The sequence below is a fragment of the Cibotium barometz genome, chromosome 56 (genome assembly GCF_041138505.1).
Source record: "Cibotium barometz isolate CiBa-2024 chromosome 56, ASM4113850v1, whole genome shotgun sequence".
NCBI lineage: Eukaryota > Viridiplantae > Streptophyta > Polypodiopsida > Cyatheales > Cibotiaceae > Cibotium > Cibotium barometz.
The window spans coordinates 37192143-37214315 of NC_141101.1; the positions used below are offsets into that span (position 1 = coordinate 37192143).

Consider the following 22173-nt stretch of genomic DNA (forward strand, 5'->3'; position numbering starts at 1 on the left):
CATTGATGATCTTGGCATGACTATTGCATTTGTCCATGGAATACCATTAATTCTTACACCTTAGTGGTACCGACACCACTACACTCTTGCACATCCACCCCCCTCTTCGCTCTAGTACCCCATGGGCATTTGTTCGAGTTTGCACATTAGTGCCACCAAGTCCCACTCTCCCCCCGAGTGTGCTAGTTTCACACCATTGCGCCACTAATCAGTGTTAGTTAGCTGCCTTGCTTACCTACCTTCCGGTGCCACCATCATTCCCTTGCCGCCGCCACTTTAACACCATATTGCCACATCATCCTCGCTCTCCTAGGTTTCTCCTTCGTGCCTTCTTCACACCTCACCACCCTTGCTTATTCCAAGCAATTGCCTCATGGAGATTCTCGATCAGGTGCCACCCCGCACCCCATCACCTTTTTGGCACTCCATCACATGCTTTCTCTATAGAGCCTCAAGGCTATTTTTGTACTACCTAGTAGGTTGGGTACCACCATGGTATATATTTTTTTCTAGGGAAAAAGATCCTTCTATTAGTTAACAAAAAACGAGTCTCGAAGGGCTAGATACAACCTCACCTCCATGTATGGGGGATCAAAGAATCAAAAGGTGGTACACCACCAACATTCTTCGATAGTGGGCGCCTTTCTTCTTCCATCTCTTCTCTAGGGGGATCCCGTTATGTACAACAGCCCACACACGATGAGACAAAAGCAAATTATGTTAAATACACCTACCGACATGGCAAACTAAAACAACTTGACAAACTGGGGGGAGGAGCAGAGGAGCAGGATGGCACGCCCACTCCAGCAGCTCGTGAGTCGTGGTTGGCTGGCTTGTTCGCAGAGGTCCTTCTTCTCTTCGTCCCTGCACGTGAACGTGTCGCCCCCGGTGATTCCGGAACGTCCGAGGGCGCCCGCCCCCTGTGGTTTCGCGTGGGGTTTGTTTGAGCTCATGGCCGTTCCTAAACGCAAGGTATGCCCTTCTCTCTCTTTCTCTCTCTCGCGCGCGTTCTTCCTTTTTTTCGACGGTCGACTGGATTGCTGAAAGATGCGGTGGAAGCCTGCAGGTCAGTCGCTCGAAAAAGGGGATCCGCAACGGTCCAAAGGCTCTAAAACCCCAAGCAGTTATCATCCGGTGCAAGTAGGCTTTCCAAGCTTTCTTTTTGGCCTTGTTGCAACGTCTTTATTGTAGTTGTTGTAAGCACAAACATGAAAAGTTTCTCTATGCTTAGGTCTCTAATCTTTAATGTGCCCTGTCATGCCAGATTGATTTAATTAGTTGGGTCTATTTCTCGTATACTGTTTTTAAGGCTAAAGAAACCAAGGTCCAAGACATGCAAGGAGTAGCACCATCTGTGCTAGCTGTCGAGTCTGCCTCTTCACTGATGTCCTAGCATGAAGAACTCATACCAAAGAATGGAGACCCCAGCTTTCCCCTTTTCCCCCTTAATGAATAGATGCATACCCCGCCCTGGTTGCTCACACATGCCCCAATTGCCCCCGCAGGCTAGTCGATTGGTTGCTTCTCCACTCTCTTCGGGTGTCGTTTCATGAAGCGACCCCCGACCCTTCATGCAGCAACACGTCTCTTGCTTTGATCAAAAAAATTTAGAACATAAGGGCTGTTTAAACTAAGGTTACTTACCTTAAAACCTTTCATTGCAGTTTTCTGCAAGATACCCCTCCCCAATCCCCCGTGCCTGTACCCACACTTCTCCACCTCTCGGTTCTTATTGTATATAAGTAGCCACACCAGCCACTGCGAGCCACATGCACTTTGATGTGTGGATTTACTTACTGTGGACCATTGAGGAGGATCTTCCACATTATTCTTTTTTTTTTTTTTTTGCTACAGCTCCTCCCTTATTTGGGTCTCATTGTTCCGGAGTGTCGTAGCCCGAGATTGGCTACTACACCTGGACATACCTCTTGTTGCATACATGGTTCGAGCCGCTTCTCTGACTTGCAGTCCTTGGACCCAACTCCCTCGCCAAAATGGAGAGCCCTAACTATACTTGTTGTGGCAGATCTACCGTGGCACACAAGCCAGTGTGTCGTAGCCCATCCCTTGTTAACCGATGCCTCTTGTGCCCCAGGCGATGGTTACTAGGTCGCAACATGCCGGTGGTGAAGATGACGATCAAAATGGGATGATTTGAATGGTCCAATCTAGATTGGAATGATTTGATCTATCTAAGTGATCGAGATTAGACTATCAAAACGATGATGATCAGAATGGGATGATTTGAATGGTCTAATCTGGATTGGAATGATTTGATCTGAGCAAATTCATGAGGAGAGAAGGGAAGGCAATTTTCAGCATAACTAGTCCATACACATACTTTTAGGCATGGTTTCTTGCTTCTCCAACTCTTGGAACATTTGACAAATGAGTGCTACACTGCTGTCCAACCCTTGGGAGTCCTTTTCAGCATTGCTATCTCATTTGGTTTTGTGCCATTTCATCGTGTTTATTAGTATTAATAAGTTTGAGTGTGTGAGGAGATTGTGCTCAACCCTATTTGGGGCAATTACATTGGTATCAAAGCCTAGGATCGTCCTCCTTTCTGTGTGGAAGACGATCTATCTTGCATACACTAAATGTTAGTGCTTTTAAACATTATGGCAAGCCATATAGGTAGTGGAGTGAATGTATACTCAAGAAGGCAAGCCCGTGGAGAACATGTTGTCGAAGATATACCCCATGAAACCCATGCAAATGATGAACATTATGCTGAAAATGTATCTCATGCATTCTGTGGTGATTATGCACATGAGGGATAGCCGTCCCGTAGTAAAGGGAAAGACCGTGGTGATTGTGTAAAAGAGTGACAACGGTCCCATGGCAAAGAGAAGGTGCAAGACACTAATGAACTTGATGCTATGCATGCTAAGATGGAAAATCTCAAGAGGTAGCTACGTGAGAAAGATGCCCAATTGAAGAGTTTGCATGAAGATCCAGAAGTTAAGCAGGTATTGGATGCACAAAGGCACTCAAGCTTTGTGAATGGCGCATTGGAAACTGTTGTACTTGAATTGGGTGTCAAACCAAGAGAGATGGCACTCTCTTGATCAAGGCGATGTGGTGGAGGGAAAAGAAGGTGGGCTTATGTTTAAAAAGCCACCTTGTCCAAACCCTCTTTGCAGCTGCTTCTGCAAATCTGAAATCTGCAATTCAACAAGAGGGAAGAGGTGACAGTAACCTCTTGCCATGCCTCTGGAATCCCATCCTAGAGACATGCTTCTTCATTTTTAGGTACACATGGCAAGGAACCGTCTCATGTTTCGGTTCTTGAGGAAGGAATTGGACCGTTATATTCCTCATGGAGACAAAGGCAAAAGAAGAGCCAACATTGGTGAGGAGGATGTGCAGGTAGGAGACAAATCTGTAAAATTTGAGAACTACCATGGCGGGTATGACTCTACCAAAGCTTTATCTTTCATCTCCTAGTTTGAGATTGTTGTCACATGCGGAAGCTCTGGGAGTCTTCTTTCAACCTTAAACACCATCCTGGAACATTCTTGATGCAAAACACATATAGAAGATAGAGAGGAGAGAGAGATAGCTGAGTATCCAATATATTCTGCAAGTCTTGGGTAGCCCATGGCTGCCCCATCAAAAGCTAGAAATACATAGTCTACATCCTATTCTGTGACCCTACTCCCTAGAGGAGTGAGTACCTCTAACAATGAGCAATATGCACCTTAAATAGGCCTTGGGAAATCCCGGACTTGTTGTCGGTCAGGTCCATGGATAATAAATTCATATAAGCTGCAGCCGACAGAGGCATGTCACCTTCATAAGCTGGCCGATAGCCACTTCAGTCCTCCACAAGGCTTCCTTGCCCACACAAGCAGCACATGCTCCTGCATCCGGTCCAAAAACCTTGTCTTTATCGTTGCCCTTCAAGGATCAGCCCTGGGATCAGCATGTACATGTGCATGCACATGACATCCCCCTTTGCTAAACTTGATGACGAGATTTCAACTTCTGTTCTTGGATGACTGTCATCATCCCTTTGTCTCTTCTTGGAGTCCCAAACCTGTCATCTTTCCCTTCTTGGCAACCTTTTTACTGAAAACTCGGCCCGGTCTCCAAATCCACTCCAAATCTGCTGAAGATCCATGCATCTGTTCCATCCTGTCCCTTATCCCTTCATGCCCTGTCCTTGAACACTTTCTTTGGTCTTCTTTTTCGGAGTATTGAGTCTAGCACTCTCACTCCACCCCTTGGAGGATCATCCTCCCTTGGAATCGTTGCTTGAAAGCCTTTCCTGGTATGCCCCAAGTGGCTACCATTCCCCTTGGGTCTTATGGAACACCACCAACCAATCTCTTGAAAACTTCTTCCATGTCTTGTTTTCCTTTTCTTGTCTTGTGTTCCTTTTCTTGGATTGTGCACCGTCATCTGGGATTGAATCAGTGTTGAGCCTTGTTGAGCCATACCTATGTAACATGCGGAAGCTTGGTGGAAGAACCAGTAACTTCAATGCTCAGAATTCAGCAATCATTCTCACGACGAATATAACGCACAATATTGAAGAAGATGTGTAGAAGAGAGAGAGAGAGAGAGAGAGAGAGAGGGAGGGAGGGAGGGAGGGAGAAGAGGACACAATATTGGGTCCTATATCCCCTCTGTAGGGCCCCCGCCACGAATGGTGTATTTGCTTTATTAGAATGATTTAAATATGAAAATAAAGACTGAATCTTGACTTGTATTTTTCACCGTGGTTGGAGCACTTCCCCTTGGCTGTCTTATTGGCCCTTGGAACACACCACCGATTGTGAATAATGAGATGCTCAAACTGATTTCTTGGCTGGGTATTTATACCCCTTCAAACTGCTGGTCGGCTGACCCAAACAGGGGTTGGCTGTGTGAAAATATACCCAAAAGGGTATTTTACCCAACCCAAAAAGGGTTATTTGGTCATTTTGATTTTATATGCTGGCCGACCAGCACCCTCCCTTCCTATATATATGAAGCACATCTTCATTCAGCAACACTCAAGAGAGCACCTCCTCTGCTGGTCGCCAACTTCTGAGTCACCATCAGGCCGCCTACGACAGGTGCGAGATGCCTTCTCTGCTACTGGTGCAGGTCGCCTACGACAGGTGCGAGTTGCCTTCTCTGCTACTGGTGCAGGTCGCCTACGACTGGTGCAACCTGCCACCTCTTCTGTTGGACTCATTGCCTACATCAAGGCTGTCTACTGTGTTTCTCCATCGCCTACATCAGGGGAGTGTTCTGCGTTTTGTCATTGCCTACTTCAGGGCTGATCTCAGCGTTTTCACCATCAGGTATACTTCTGCGTTTGTCTTCAGCACACCATCAGGCTGACTTCAGCGTTTCTACATAAGGAGTACTTCAGCGTTTACATCAGCCTTACGTCAGGCATATATCGGCGCTTACATCAGGCTTACTACGGCACTGTTATCTGCGTTTTTTGGGACAGCAGCCCTCTCTGCTCCTTTTGAGTCTCACATAGAGCTCCTGCACTGGATTTCATCATTTATATATACATCCCCATTGCATGTTGTGTGATTTGCTCTGATCTCTCATATATTTGGTCCTTTGGTCTCTTTTGCCCTCGCATGGTATCAAAGCTATCGTGAGCAAAAGGATTGAAGACCTTGAGAGCACACAACATGGATCGTCTACCCAAGATTCTGGAGGATCAGCCTTTCTTACCAGACGTTGATTCTCCTTATTTAGATATAGATCACATGGAGGATGGAACTCCTCATTCACCGGAGAGCCCTGTTCGAGGTCTTTCATTGGGAGACGACCAGCCTTTTTTTACCTACTCACCCTCTACACCCTTGGCATATGGTTTTTCTTCTCCGAGCTCATCAGCCGTTACTTCCAGAGGAGGATACATGTCCACAACTAGTGTGCCAGTATTGGACCTAGGTATTTAGCCTTATCTGGAGAGCCTTGCTTCTCATTATAGCCGACAAACTGGACTTCGGTATGGGACTTTTCTTAGGAAGGACACGTATCTCCTTGGTCGTTCGGAGATCCATCATCATCAACCCTGCCGCCGGTGATTTGTGTCAGGTTCGTATGTGCCTTTTACTAGGTATGTTCCTAACTCTACCTGGGTATCTTCTTATGTAGCACAGGTTCAACATCAACTACCCTCGATCCCTGGCATTTTGTGAACCCAAACAGAGGAGGGTCTAGGAGTACAATTCACTCTCAGCCTTCTGGTGTTCAAGGAGGTAACACTGTTTTCTCCTTTGGTTCACTTTTTGTTCTTGCTCCTAATGTGTTATGGAATACTGCTCAACTTCAAGCACAAAACCCTCCCACCCAACCCATGGCTATTCCTACTAGTGTTGGCGTGCAGTCATCACCGCCTACACCTCTTTTGGGTCCTGCGTATGGGTTCTACCCATCCCAAGTATCTCTCGGCACTACGGTGCCACCCAACATTTCGGGGTATCAGGTGGTTTACCAACCCAACTCTGGCACTAATGTTTTTCCTAATTATGTGCCCTCTCAAGGATTCGTGCCTCAACCAGGTATTCCACCTATGCTGAGTGCCCAAACTTATATATACTCCGGATATGGGCACCAGCCATTCTGGACTCCCCCACCATCTTCCTTTCATGTTTCTATGTCCAGAAATGCTTTCACAGAAAAGACTCGTTTTAACGGGTCTAATTATACCACCTGGGCTAATCTTATGAATAGGTTTTTACTTCCCAAGGTTCTTGGAACCTAGTAAAGGGATTTGAACCAAAACCCCACCCTTCCCTAGCACCTCCTAAAGTCATTAGCCATTGGGAAGCTAGAAATGCCACGGCTATAGTGGAGCTCATGCAAGGCCTTCTGCCGGAGTTTCATTCTCAACTCCAGCAGTTCCCCTATGTCTCTGACAGATGGGCACACCTTGCAGAGAGATATGCCGCACGCGATCGCACGCGTCGCATTGATCTCGAGCATCAAATTCAAATTTTCTCTATCAAAGAAGGGGATGACCTGACCATCAAAGTTGCTGAATATCGACGCCTTAACGCCGAGTATGCCACCATTGGTTCTGCCACAGGAAGATCAGGTTATCACTTTACTAAACAAGTTGCCTCCTAGTTTCTTTACTTTCGTCACATAGACCATTAGTTTAGAACCTATGCCTAACCTATATGAGTGTGAGTGCCAACTTTTGCGCTTCGCTCAGTTGCATGACCAATTTCATCCCAAGAAGTCATCCTCTTCCTCCTTCACTCAAGAGGGGGCCCTTGTGTCCAATACCACCTCTAATCAAAAAGGACAGCAAGGGAAGGGGAACAACAACTCAGGTAATCAAGGCAAACCTCTTGGCAACAATACTGATTCCAAAACCCTTGCCTCAACACCTATTTCCCAATGGCAAAATATTCCCAAAAAGAATAGATATTGCACTTATTTCCAAATGCTTGGACATTTTGATGATGAGTGTGTTTTTAAAGCCAAGGAAAATAGAGGCAACACCTCCAACACCGCTACCTCCACCCGCCAAAACAACCAAGGTGGTAGCAATGCCCAAAATTGGAGATCAAGAGGGGGTAATATTCCAGCACCTACTCTGCAGGGCTCCCCGCCAAGGACCCAGCAATAAGGCAATGGTTCGACTTGGCTGCGATCCTCTTAGTGGCGATCCACTGGTCAGGTTGCTCAAGCCCCACCCTCCTAGTTAGTTTCTTTCACCACCTCGGAAGAGATGTCTGATTGGTCTTCCCTTACACCTCATCCTGGCCCCTCGGCCAATATCGCTCAGGTCACATTTAAGGTTGACCATAGTCACAAGGGACGGGGGACGGTGACGGGGACGGGGACGGGATGGGGGACGGCCATAAGTAGGGAACGGGGACGGGGGAGGGAACGACACTCAAAAAATACTTAAAAAAAAAATAATTTCTACTCTGCACTTATTCTACTTTGGAAGTACATCAAAATGAGCACAAATTTACACTAAAATGGTAAGCTTTTGAGTCATATTAATAATTAAGTAGAAACAAAATGAGTCATGACTCAAGAGTCAGGACTCACGAGTCAGGACTAAGCCTTAAGGAGGCAAAATACATGGACGGACTCAAATGAGTCAATGACAAAAAAGTGCTGAAGACTAGAGGCTAGAGGCTAGAGCTAAGTAGTAAGGCCCATGAATCATGATCCATGAATGATCATCCACGTGAAGTGCTCGCCTCATGGTCATGGGTAGCTTGTGCCAAAGAAGCATCAAGCACATCCTCAATCTCATCCTCACTGGCATGTTGCTCCTGCACCTCATCCTCTTGTTGCTCTTCTTGTTGACTCATCTCCCACTCGGTGAAGGAATCTGCCTTCTTGGTCACGCTCTTGCAAAGCATTCGCAAGTTCGTGCTGACGAAGACAAGGTCATTGGCACGCTCTACCCCGAGTCGGTTCCTCTTCCTAGAGGTAATGTGGCTGTAGGTACTCCAAAGTTGCTCCAAGCAAGAGGAGCTGACGGCTTGGCTAAGTATGCGGATGGCAAGCTGCTGCAGCTCCGGTCCATCTGAACCAAAGTCCTCCCACCATAGAGCAGCACCAACTTTGGAGCGGTCAACCTGTGCATCATGACAGCCATAGGAGCCATGAAATGACCTGTACATCGAAAGCTGGTCCCTGATCTTGCGCCTAACCGATGCATCAGGCACAAGACGATCCAAGATGATCCTCCATCCAGCGCTCACCTCTCGATCGCTCTCCTGCTTGTTGCCTTGGAATTCTGGGTCCACCACATAAGCTGCTGCATGCAATGGAGAGTAGTAGGAATTCCACCTTCCTAGACACAAGGCATGGATCTCCTCGTATCTGTCTTCGTCAGGCACGAAGTCTTTCAACTTCTCTATCATGCGATCCATGGCCTCGTAGACCTTGCGTATGCATGGTTACATAGCGTCTCGATCCTCAATAGGTGGACTATGGGCCTCACCATAGCATCTGTGGTCTTCACACGCTCCCACCAAGAGGCGTCATCTGCCCGTAGCCTACACACTCTTGGCCAGTGTTTGTATGGGACTCTTGCATGGCGACAAACTCGTCGCTAAGGAAAAGCCCCCTCAAAGCACCGCTACAATCCTTCAACCGGCCCAACATGAGAAAGTTGTATGCAAACCGGGTGTCGGAATATTTGAGGAGAGAGAGACAGGACCTCTTGTTGAACTCATGCCGAAGTCTTTGGTGGTTGAGGACAAAGGAGACCATGGTGTTGGCCTCCTCAATGAGTGGGCTGATCCATGGTAATGCCCCGATGTCCTTGAGGAGGTTATTTAGGCAATGAGCCATACAAAAGGACACCGTGATGAATGGGAGAAGAGAATTAGGGTTAGAGTTCATGTGGGAGACATACACAGAGAAACAAGGGAGAGAGAGAGAGAGAGAGAGTTGTGGGGATAATTCAACTCATCAAGTGAGTGTGTGACTCCCCTATCACACATGTATATTGCACTAGTACACATAGTGCACTTAGTACATTAAAAGTACTAAGTGTACTATGTACTATAACTTATGGGCTTGTACACACTATAAGGGTGGGCATAATGCCTTTACCCCAACAACCTCCCACTTAAAGGCAAAGTGCCCTTAAATGAAGGAAAAGAAAAAATCAGCATGTACATGATAATATACAAGGCCATATCAAGGCTGAAACTGGCCTCATCCAATGCCCATCAAGTGTCTGCAATGAGCAAACCGCTCCGGAGGCAAACTCTTTGTCAACAGATCAGCCGGGTTGTCATCCGTATGAATCTTAACAAGCTGAATTTGCTTGTTCTCTATCACCTCTCTGATGAAGTGATACTTCACATCCACATGCTTCTGTGGCTGCAATATACTCGGCCTCTGTAGTAGATAAGGCTGTGCACTTCTGCATCCTGGATATCCATGACACAGCACCTCCTGTGAATGTAAATACATAACCGGTAGTAGACTTCCGGTTATCTGGATGACCGGCATAATCCGAATCCGTGTAACCATGCACTAATGCATCCTGTTTGCCAAAACAAATGCACATATCCTGTGTGCCCTTCAGGTATCTCATGACACCTTTCACTGCTTCCCAATGCTTCTTGCCAGGGTTGGCCATGTATCTAGAAACCACTCCCACTGCAAATGCAATGTCCGGCCTAGTAGCAACCATGGCATACATGAGACTGCCACAAGCTGAAGCATACGGAATCTTGGCCATATTAGCCCTGTCTCTATCCGACTGTGGGCTGTCCATAGCACTGAGTTTCACATATGGAGGCAAAGGAGTACTAGTCTTCTTCCCCCCGTCCATATTGAACCTCTGCAAGACTTTGCCAATGTATTCCTTCTGAGACAAATACAACACATGCTGATTTCTGTCCCAAAGTATCCGCATACCCAAAATGTGATTTGCATCACCCAAATCCTTCATATCAAAGGTTTCATGCAGCCTCTTCTTCAAGGCATCCATCTCTTTACGAGATTTCCCAGCAATCAACATATCATCAACATACAAGATGAGGATCAATAGACTGCCATCCAAAGCTTTCTTGGTGTACAAGCAGTGATCTATGTCACTTCTCCTGAATTTGTGGGATTTCATGAATGTATCAAATTTATGATACCATTCCCTTGGTGCCTGTTTGAGCCCATAAAGACTCTTTTTCAGCTTGCATACAAGCTTCTCCTTTCCACTCACTGCATAACCCTCTGGTTGCTGCATATATATCTCCTCATGGAGATCACCGTGAAGAAAAGCAGTCTTCACATCCATCTGAATCAAGTCCAGATCATCATGCGCAACCAAAGCTAACACAGCTCTAAGTGTGGTCATTTTGACCACTGGAGAGAAGATCTCCTCAAAGTCCACACCATATTCCTGCTTGAAGCCCTTAGCCACTAACCTGGCTTTGTATCTTGGCTTTGCATCAGGTGCAACTTTGAGCCTGTATGCCCATTTGCATGGCAAAACCTTCTTGCCTACAGGCAAATGCACCAACTTCCATGTTCCATTTTTGTGCAGAGAATCCATCTCTGACTTCATGGCACGCTCCCAAAGAGCCTTGTCTGCCCTTTGTAAAGCCTCCTTATAAAATGAGGGCTCCCCACAGTCAGTGAGCATCAAGTAGTCAACCCCTGGAACAAACCTGTCAGGGGCTCTGGAGGGTCTAGTGGACCTCCGTACCCAATGACCATGATTTGCAGGTTGCTGTCCAGCCTGCATATCACCCATTGGTGGCTCCTGTTCCATGCCATAAGGCTGAAATATCATGCCCGGTATCTCCTCTAACTGTGGTATATCCATAGGGATATCTTCTGCCATCTTTGGCTGTCCATTTGGACCATTTTCAGCACCATTTAAGGGCTGGTTTTCCTGCTGTAATGGCTGATTTACAGCCCTTGGTTGTTGTCCATGATGTCCATCATCATCAAAGATGACTCTGCCAGGCTCCTGTTGCCTTGCGGGCTCCTTATACATGCATGTTTCATAAAAAATGACATCATTGCTGCGTATAATCTTTCTATTCACGGGATCCCAAAGTCTATACCCCATTTCACCTCTGTCACCATATCCTAGGAATATGCATTTGTGAGACTTAGGATCAAGTTTGGTGCGCATTTTCCTGCGTATGTGCACGTACGCAACGCAACCAAACACTCTCAAGTGCTTGTATGACGGAGGCTTCCTTGTCCATACTTCTTCTGGCACTTTCCCACCAAGCCTCGTGTTAGGCTTCCCTATCCATACTTCTTCTGGCACTTTCCCACCAAGCCTCGTGTTAGGTGACCTGTTTATAAGATGAACGGCTGTCATAACAGCTTCAGCCCAAAAACCATGAGGTAATGCAGCATGTGACAACATAGAACGGACCTTCTCCTGAATGGTCCTGTTCATCCTCTCTGCTGTCCCGTTTTGTGGAGGATCATAAGGAGTAGAGAGCTCCCTCTTGATGCCTTTAGCATCACAAAAGTCCTGAAACTGTTTGGACATGTACTCTCCACCATTGTCGGAACGCAAAGCTTTCAGTGTTTTGCCAGTTTGATTCTCAACAAGAGCAACAAACTTCTCAAACACTGAGAATGTATCACTCTTCAAACGAAGAGGATAAACCCACACCTTGCGTGTGGCATCATCTATAAAAGACACACAGTATTTTGCCCCTCCCAAAGAAAGCTGAGGCATCTCACGTACATCTGTATGCACAAGCTCTAACTGAGCATCTTTCTGTCCAAGAGCTTTCTTGTGGGGGCACTGTAGTTGCCTACCATATATACAATGCTCACAAAACTGAAAACTTGAAAACTTTAGAGAAGGCAAGTAACCTAAACGAGACAATTGCTTTCCTGCAAATTGATCCTGATTGTGACCAATGTCACCCAATTTTGCCAATTTTGCTCAAAAATTGAGCAATTCGGCACCTGTATCTGCTCAATTGATGATTGTACCTGCTCAATTGCAAATCCCAAAAAAAATTGAAGCAAGATACCTTGTAATTTCTGAATTTTGTTGCAGGAAAGGGGGGTGTGCTGAATTTGGTGCTGCTCTGCAGAAATCTGATGCTGTTGGAGGGCTCTTCAGGCGTGCTGCAGAATTCGTGTATGCAAAAAAGGGGGGGGGGGGGGGGGGGCGCGCTTCTGATGCTGATGCTGATGCTGATGCTGATGCAGTTGTACGATGTACGGATGGTTGGGCTCATGTGGAAGCTTCCCTACGGCTGCACAGACGTTGCTGTTGTGCTGAGATAGATCATCGAGTGCAAGAAGGCGTACCCCTCCGCCTTCATCCGTTGTGCGCTGGAACTCCACGCTTCGCTCTACGAGCTTGTCTCCACGATTACACGCACCAGGTATGCGCCTGCCTTCGCCTGCTGTGCGCTGGAACTCCCGCTGGAACTCCACGCTTCGCCTGCTGTACGCCACGGGACAGTTGAATGGCGCTGCTTTTACGTGTCCGCCTGCTGTGCGCTGGAACTCCACGCTTCGCTCACGCCTGCTTAGTCTTCGCTTCACACACCTTGCGGTCACACGCCTTGCTGCTGAGCGCCACTCGCATAGGTGGCCAGGCGCCTTGCTGCAAGCCTACGACTGGCTGTGTGGCTGTCTACACACTGTGCGCTGCTACTCTTGCACTGCCTGCCACACTTGTTGCATAGCTCAGCAGCCAGGAGAGAAATCAGCGCCTGTATGGTTTTGCAGCAACTCTACCCAACAGATGCGACTGAAATTCAGTCCGCAATTGCTCTTGCCTTTGCTTGTGCTCTGATACCAGTTGAATGGGAGAAGAGAATAAGGGTTAGAGTTCATGTGGGAGACATACACAGAGAAACAAGGGAGAGAGAGAGAGAGAGAGAGTTGTGGGGATAAGTCAACTCATCAAGTGAGTGTGTGACTCCCCTATCACACATGTATATTGCACTAGTACACATAGTGCACTTAGTACATTAAAAGTACTAAGTGTACTATGTACTATAACTTATGGGCTTGTACACACTATAAGGGTGGGCATAATGCCTTTACCCCAACACGTGACATGTCCATACATACCTTGGAGAATAGCTCCCGCCGCCCTATTGGAAGGCTCCCCATCCGCAACAAAGCCCACTACATGCTCGGGGCCAACGATCTCCATGGTGGTAGCCCACTCCGCCGCAAGCACATCCGCGCTCTTCCCAGTGCCGGATGCATCATGAGATGAGATGAAGTACATCTCTCCGCGGGAATATGCAACCATGCTGTGAATACTCCTCTTGCGGGTGTCACTCCATCCATCCACAATGAGGGAGACTCCGTTCCTCTCCCATTGCCGCTTTGTGTTGTCGGCCGCTTGCTCTACAATGCGCTTCTCCTTCTCGAGCAATATAGTGCGCAAGCTCTCGGATGAGGGGGGCGTATAGGTTGAGCCATACTCCCCAATCTTCTTAACCATGACCTTGAAGTATTCCGACCTATTCAAGAAAGTAATTTACTAATGAGAAGGGGACTAGGATGATGAAAACATGAATGATGAATTGGCAATGATCGATTGCACTTACCTAGCCGCTTGAAAGGCAATGTGGTCGTGGAAGAAGAAGCGGGCCACCGCCATATCCACCTCCTCCAACTTGGGGTTCCAATTCTCCCCAAGTGTAGATTGTCGCCATGGGCCACGTAATGATTGAGAGGCCGTGGAGATGGAGGGTGCCGGTGTCGTGGATGGAGTAACATTCCGACTTGATGGTGAAGGTGATGGTGTGCATGATCCCGATCCACCACATGACTCCATTGTAGAGGCTTGAGTTCCTCTCCCCATCGTCGCGGGATCCACGGCCACTCGTGGTGTCCTTCTTGTCGCTTCGACCGCTTCGTAGACGCTAAGCTTGTCAAGAAGTTCCCGTCTCTTCTCGGGCGTGACATTCGTGCAAAACCTCACCTCATGCCCACTCTCATGCAAGAGGTGGGCTCGCACTTTGTCGGCGCCACCCGTTCGCCGGTACGGGCAAAGCTTGCATACCCATGGCGGAGAACCGCCTCCATGAACGGATGTGGTGTAGTTAACCTCGTCCCACCATGTCCATCCCGTTGTCCTTCTACGAGAAGCCCTGGCACGTGAGGAGGATGCCATGGTTGAAGATGGCTTGACTCTTGAGCCTTGAGGAATGAGAGAGAGAGAGAGAGAGAGAGCCTTGAGGAATGAGAGAGAGAGAGAGAGAGAGAGAGAGAGAGAGAGAGAGAGAGCCTAGAGGCTTGGAAGTTGGAAGAGTCAAGACTCAAGAGGCTTGAGGGAGAGGTGAGAGCCTAGGCCCTAGAGCTTGGAACTTGGAAGTTGGAAGAGAGAAGAAGCTTGAGTCTTGAGAGTTGTGAACTTGTTTGTGCTTGTAGCCTTGTAGAGGCTTGTTCTTATATAGATAGGCAAGAGAGAGAGAGAGAGGAAAGCCTCAAGGGCAAGAGAGAGAGAGAGAGGGCTAAGCCTCAAAGAGCCAACAACCATAAACGGCTAGAAACGGGCAGGCGCAACGGCAGGCGCAACGGCTCTCTGCCGTCCCCCCGTCGTCCCCGTCCCTGCGCCGTCCCCTGTGAGAAACGTTTCGTGGGGTCCGTCCGTCCGTCCCCGTCCCTGTGCCGTCCCGGCGTTCCAAGCCTCCGTCCCCTCCGCCCCTTGTGACTATGAGGTTGACTCTGGCCACTCTTCCAGAAGGACGAAGAAACAAAGGCCTAGACGAGGCCATCCGCGGGGGAAAGACTATGCCTTCATTCAGATTTGTCAGTTACCTGACAATCCTTCTGTGCCCATCATTGAGGCCCATCCAACTCTTCCTTGTGGTCATCCGGTCACTTGGGTAGTTGACAGTGGAGCTACTCACCATATGGCATGCAATGCTGACATTTTCATTTCTCAGCGTCCCGCTAAGGGAGATGTTCGATGTGGCAACAACACAATGATGCCCATCAAATCTATTGGCACTGTCTTATTTGACACTTAACACTGGCCCCAACCACGCTACCTGACAATGTTTATCTTGTCCCTAATTTAGGTCTCAACTTACTTTCTGTATCCTAGCTGACCCAACTCGATCGTGGAGTTTACTTCAACAAACGAGTTGTTGAGATAATTGATGAGACTACCGGTCTTGTTGTTGCCAGAGGTCAAGCTCAGAAGGATGGTTTGTACCGCATGTCTACTTTTTTAACTCAGCCATCTTCTAATGGTTCATAGTTTCATCGGGTTCGTACCTATGTGACCTGAGCTCCATCCGACATTGAACGACTGGCACTTTCGCTATGGTCATCTACCCTATGATACACTCTATGAGTCATCTCGAGACCAGTTCGTTGCAGGCATACCCAGCCTCAAACTGACAAAGGATGTTTGCCAGCCCTGTCAAATGGGTAAGCAGCATCGCTTCCCATTTCCACAACATGCTACTCATCGTGCTTCAGGAATCCTCAAGTTGATTCATTTCGACTTGAGTGGCCAATCCCCAACCCCTTCCTTGAATGGATCTCTCTACTACATGTACCTTAAGTAATCATCAACAATCAGCATGTATATTTCCTAAAGCATAAATCCGACGCTTTCCAATACTTTTCCACATGGGTTCGGTTAGTCACTAATCAAATGGGCGTCTTAATTGGGATTGCTCGTAGTGACAATGGTGGTGAATTTATCTCCCATCAATTTACTAAGTTCTTACAAGACCAAGGCATTCAATGCCAACTCACCTCCACCAACTCTCCCTCACAAAATGGAGTGGTCGAGTGTAAGAACCGAACTGTGATGGATATGGTACGTGTCACCAGCCTGGACATTTCCCAGTCTGAAAGGGGTCTGGTGGACTCCAGTATGTTTAAATATTTGGAAAGTACAAGCTTTGGGAATGGGGGATTATCCTAGAATACAAAGGACCACACTCCTAAAATTTAGGAGAATTGCCATTTTTGGCCCGACTCCGATGGAAATTCTGTTCGCGTTATTACATGGGCAGATACCAAGAGTTGGCAAAGTACCTATGACAGAATGTGTACCAGTTGGGATATTTTTAGAGATAAAGTTTATGGAAGGACCCATCTCTTAGATTGGGACATGTGGCAAGGAGGTGGACCAAAGTGATACAAGTGGCTTGACATTTGTTAGAAAGTGGATCAAAGTGAGACAAGTGGCCTCACACTTGTCACTTCAGCTATTGTGTGGCTCTCCACTTGTCATCGTAGCCTTCTCTTGCCATTTTAGCTCATGGGAGGCCCAAATCTATAAATTGGAGCCCTCTCTCTTCATTAATAGAGGCTCTCTTGCTGCACACTAGCCTCTACCACCGTTACAGGCTGCCCTAATGATGGCTACTCTCTTTCTCTCTCTCTCTTGAAGGCTGCCCATGAAGAATACCGGCTGTTGGTGTTTTGGATGGAGGCTTCCATCGCGAAGAAATACTGAAGGCAAGGGTATTTAATCATTTATTATGATTTCTAGCCATTGTACTTGTTGCACCAGCATTTGTACTTGTTGTACTTGTTGTACCAGCCATCGTACCGGCTATACCAGCCATTGTACTTGCAGTACCAGCCATCGTACCGACTGTACCAACCATTGCACCTACTGTACTAGTCATTGTACTTGCTGTACCAACATTTGTACTTGCTGTACCTATTGTACCAGCCACCATACCGACTGTACCAACCACTATACCTGCTGTTCCAGCCACTGTACTTGCTGTACCAACCATTGTACCTATTGTACTGGCTGAATGGAGAATTGTACTTGCTGTACCAGCTCTATTGCATGAAGACCCCTGGTTTTTGGGGAAGAATCAGTACCCACACAGAGGGATATGGATTATATTGTTGGCTCGGCATGTCTATAGCCTATGTTCCGGCTTGGTAGCCTTGTGTTGGGCTGTGTTATGGCATTTGTATAGGGATAATCCGGCATCTCCCGTGGGGAGAGTAAGGCCCTCAAAGCTTGTACATGAAGGTTGGAGGTACAGTTTTTTGCTACAGGAGGATTTCGGGTGCTATCCAGCCTCTTAGGGCTGCGTTTTGGTGGGAGGAAGGGACCTACATCAGAGTTTTCTGATTTGGATAGTTTTTTATCTAATGAGATTTGGTCCTATTGGTTGGATCAATGATGACAGCTTCAGATTTGGCTCCCGTACCACTTTCTTGTTATTTCCTAGATGAGGCAAACAAGTTGGATGGTGGTAACTTTCAGTCATGGAAGTTGTAGGTTACTTCTATTCTCAAGGAGTATGGTTTGATGGAGTTTCTCTTGTACAAGAATCGGTGCTTGCCGGACCTTGCCTCTGCGGAGGATGTGTGTCGGTGGAGGAAGACTGACGGACATATCTATGCCTTTCTCCTCCTGAATTGTTAGGATTCGGTTCTTCGACACTTCATCTATGCTCCTGATGATGCTTCTACTTTCTATGTGTGGCAGTTGCTTTGTGACCTGCTTTGTGACCTGTATGGTGATGCCAGTGATCGGTAGATGGTTTCCGCTTTTGGGTGCTATGCAGCCAGTGATCTTATGGATACTTCTTTTGGAGATGTTCTTGCAACGAAGGAAAGGCTGATCTAAGACTTCAGGATAAGAACCAGGATCGTTGATCCATTACTCATGAGACCACAACCATGTCATCATAAGAGTACCATGACTTTCGGCAGTTCAAACAATTTCTCAGAGACGAATTCCTTGCTTGGAGAACCCAGAGGGAATGGGACCAAAGAAGGGCTCAAATGTTTGAAGATTTCATCAAGGATCGAGCCACCAAAGCCAAGGGAGTTGAAGCTGCTAAAGCTTATCTCAGAAGGATCTAGAGCTACTTGGTCTATTTCTCGTGGAGGAGACAAGGAGGCTACTCATAGGCCTGCTATCTTAGATGCCGCTTCTTCGGAACACGTAAGGGAAAGAAGGGACATTTGGGCTGCAAATTGTCCCGACAAGCCAAAGTAAGAAACCAGAGAGATTGGAAGATCATCAGATTGATATCATGCCAAGAAATTCAACAAGAGGAGATTATGAAGCAACTGACCGAGCTATTGGAAAGGGGTTTAGACCTAGCTCATTATCTTTTTGCTCCCTAGTCTTATTGGTTTAGAAAAAGGATGGTTCTTGGCGTATGTGTATTGATTACAGGGCTCTTAACAAGATCACTGTGAAGAATAGGTTTCCTATTCCTAGGATTGATGATATCCTGGCTAGATTGGATGGAGGCACTATCTTTATCAAGATCGACTTGAAGAGTGGTTACCATCAAGTCGGGATTATTCCAGAGGACATTCACAAGACCACATTCAGGACTACTTTTTGGACTCTATGAGTATTTGGTGATGCCTTTTGGTCGTACCAATAACCTGACTACTTTCAACCAAATGATGGAAATAATATTTCGAGAACATGGAAAGTTTGTAGCTACTTTCTTTGATGACATTATTGTGCATTCAAAGAACAAAGAAGAGCATCGTAAGCACTTGGATATGGTATTTCAAGAATTGCGGAAGCACAAGTTGTATGTGAATGGCAAGAAGAGTGAGTTCTTTTTGTCATAGATTCACTACTTGGGCCATATAGTGTCCAAAGAAGGGGTCAAGATGGACCCAGATACGGTCAAGGCTATTATGGAATGGCCAAAGTTGACTAGTGTGCATGCCGTTCGAAGTTTCCTTGGCTTATGCTCTTATTATAGGAAGTTCATCAAGTGATTTGCCGTGGTAGCAAGTCCACTACATGATTTGACAAAGAAAGCCATGGGATTTCGGTGGGTTGGCACAGAAACGTTCAAGGAGCCCTGAAGGGGGGGGGGGGACCAGCGTACACAGGGGAGCTCCAGTCCGTTTAAAATTTCAGGTGCAATTTTCTTGTGTATTTCATCCACAATTTGATGTTTAGATACAGATTGACAAGCAATCAGCTTTCTGCATGTGAGATTGTTATGTGTATGACCTACAGTTGGATTGAGGAAGATTCTTGCTGTTGTGGTTATTGAATAGGTAATTTGTTCAGGGCCACGTTCAATTGACGGGACCGGGACATAAAAAGCTTCCCAGCTGTCATCTCTGCCACCTCAAAATGTCCTGGAACAAGTTAACCGTGGCAACACGAACATGCTGGCAATGTGTCAATGCAGCCATCATGTTGCTGCACAATTCCAGAGATGTTACTGGAGAATAAATTTGCCTTGAAAATCTCTAAAGCTGATTGTGTAATGGAATGGGAAGTGAAACCAGACTTCTGCAATCAGAAAATTACGTACATTTCTTGGTTTTGATCTTTGGCTCTTTCCACATTGATGAGTTAGGGGGCTGGGAGGCATTCATAGATTATAGAGTTTTCTAGTAGACATTGTGAATGATGCATATGTAAAAGGACTTCCTTGCATATGTAGACACTGCATCTTATCTAAAAGGACTTCCTTGCATATGTAGACACTGCATCTTATCTAAAAGGACTTTCTTGCCCTGTCACTTCTTTCCCTCACATCTTTGTGACTGTCCACAGTACAGACTTTCTAGTGAATGATCTTCCAGCTTCAAATCCTAACTTTTGATGGCTGGCATGTTATGTGTTAGTCTCAACCATGCATCTTTGATTTGCTTGGGGTAAAGTTCCATAGGAAAGCCTTTTATGCCAATCTTGTTGAAGAATTTTTTTTAAAAAAAAATCAACTTACAGTGTGCAACTTTACTTCATTGCAGGAGCTGTGGGCGGGTGAAGCTTCCTCACTTTTACTGTTGTAGTGGTGAAAAGAAAGTCTGATCGTGCCACAGTGAGGGTGCAACAAGTATTACTCATGCCAAGAGTGTAGTAACTGATAAAATGGCTTGCTGTATGAAGTATGTGATTAGTAGTATGATCAAGTGACTTGTTATGAAGGATGTTTGTGGGGCTGATTGCCTTAGATGGTAATAGTTTTTGTAAGAAATTCTTCAAAACCATTGTGTGCAGTCATGGGCTTTTTGGTTTTCATTCTCACGGCTTTCGGTTTTCAAAATTGGATTTGGGCTATCATCATGCAATGATAAAATTTGATCGCTCATCTCTGTTGATGGCCCGTATATTGGTAGGTCTCTCATTATTTCATGGTGATTAATTTGGGTTGGCTGAAAACGTTTCACACAACCCTAGTGTGTGTGTAACTTAACGTGCAAACAGTTTGGATAGGTAAATGTCAGAAAGTGCTTCATTGGAGTCTCTAGTAAAGCTCAATCCAAGCTCATCAATTGGTGGCAGCCTCATTGCCACACCTTTTAAGGTGGCTCGCTACCAGTAACTTTTTTTTGTAGAGCCTTGGCTCCGCTATGTACCGAGCAACCGTAGTTTTTATACCACCTTTCAAAGTACTACCTTGATCGTTCATATGAAGTTCTCCAAAGCCAAAATTTATTATTAAAATAAAACTACTTACAATAACTTTCATGGGGTTTGAGATTGAAGGGCCTTATATGGCTTATCTATGGGAAGGAAATAAACCACTATTTTACACATTTGCATGTGTGTGTGTGTGTGTGTGTGTGTGTGTGAGGAAGAAAGAAAGATATATTAAGCGTCTACTAAAGATCCAAAGGGCCTATGAGATCAACGTGATACAAAAATGACCAAAGAAAGATATATTAAGCGTCATACTAAAGATCCAATGGGCCTATGAGACCAATGCGATACAAAAATGTCCATGGCATATCTCATCATGGATCGGAAAATAAAATAAAACAAATCATAACTCTCTCATTGGAGTGATACAAAATTGTCCATCATAGAATACCATGAGCATGAAACGTGAAACATGGGAGGAGCGTAGATAGTATACCACTCTCCAAAATATCAAGCATGGGGCCAATAAGCATGGCCGAGAGGTCTCTCTCAGCTATGTCACGCGGAAAGGTAGGTCGATGGTGATGGAGCATGTCTTGGATTTGGAGTTGATTAGGGGATCATGCCTAGTGTTTTTGGGTCCAGGGGCGTTGGGCACGTTGGAATGCGGAGGCCTGGTTTGATGTAACTCCTCTATAGCAGCTTGAGGTGGGTCCATGGTATCCAGGCAACGTTGCAGGGAGGGCAATGATCTTGGAAAAGTAAGCCAAATCCCGTATGGAATAGACAATGAAACCCCCCACAGATCTCATAGTATAATGGGCAACGACATATGTAATGCTCCTCTGTCTCAACGTTTGTGGCATAATCGGCAAATTTTCTTCTCACTGGGTCTTTGTATGAGCTCCTGGCTCTGAAGATGCGTTTAGCTTTCCCTGTCTCCACTTTGAGGCGATGGGATTAAACTTGTAACTTGCCAATCCCAATCTGCATGGCATGGCCATGGGACATGTGATTACTCAGGTAGCTCGGTTGTTGGATGAATGCATCCTCAGTGAGTGTGAGGAAGTGATCTTTGTAGAAGAGCATCTTCGGTGGGAGCCTCAAAGGTGTGATCCATGTGGAGTGGGTGTGGAGGTTGAGAAGATCTAATCGGATAACCTGGTTGGTGTCCTCAATCAGAGACCTAGAGAAAAGCAAAGTCCAAATTGTACTTAAGGGGTGGGATGCCGTCCACGTGGAGCCCATATCTTGAGAACCAAGTGGAAACTTGGGCATATCATACTCTAGGGTGGCCATTGAGTACTAGCTATCTCAAGGACTCCAAAGCAAGCCTTAGGTACCTATGGGGATCCATGTGACTGATGCGATGGAGGTATATGACTGTCTAGAAGAGTGCATCCACTACCATTGGGCTTGCA

The 22173-nt window shown here is 46.4% G+C and overlaps 1 protein-coding gene across 1 annotated transcript; it reads left to right on the top strand.

Moving 5' to 3' along the window:
* The first annotated feature begins 690 nt into the window (after positions 1–690).
* LOC147607180 (uncharacterized) lies at positions 691–20478 on the top strand. Its single transcript, XM_086791399.1, has 3 exons — positions 691–972; positions 1067–1140; positions 20140–20478. The coding sequence occupies exons 1-3, from the start codon at positions 790–792 to the stop codon at positions 20198–20200; spliced, it is 318 nt and encodes a 105-aa protein (XP_086647525.1). The 5' UTR covers positions 691–789; the 3' UTR covers positions 20201–20478.
* The last annotated feature ends 1695 nt before the right edge of the window (positions 20479–22173 follow it).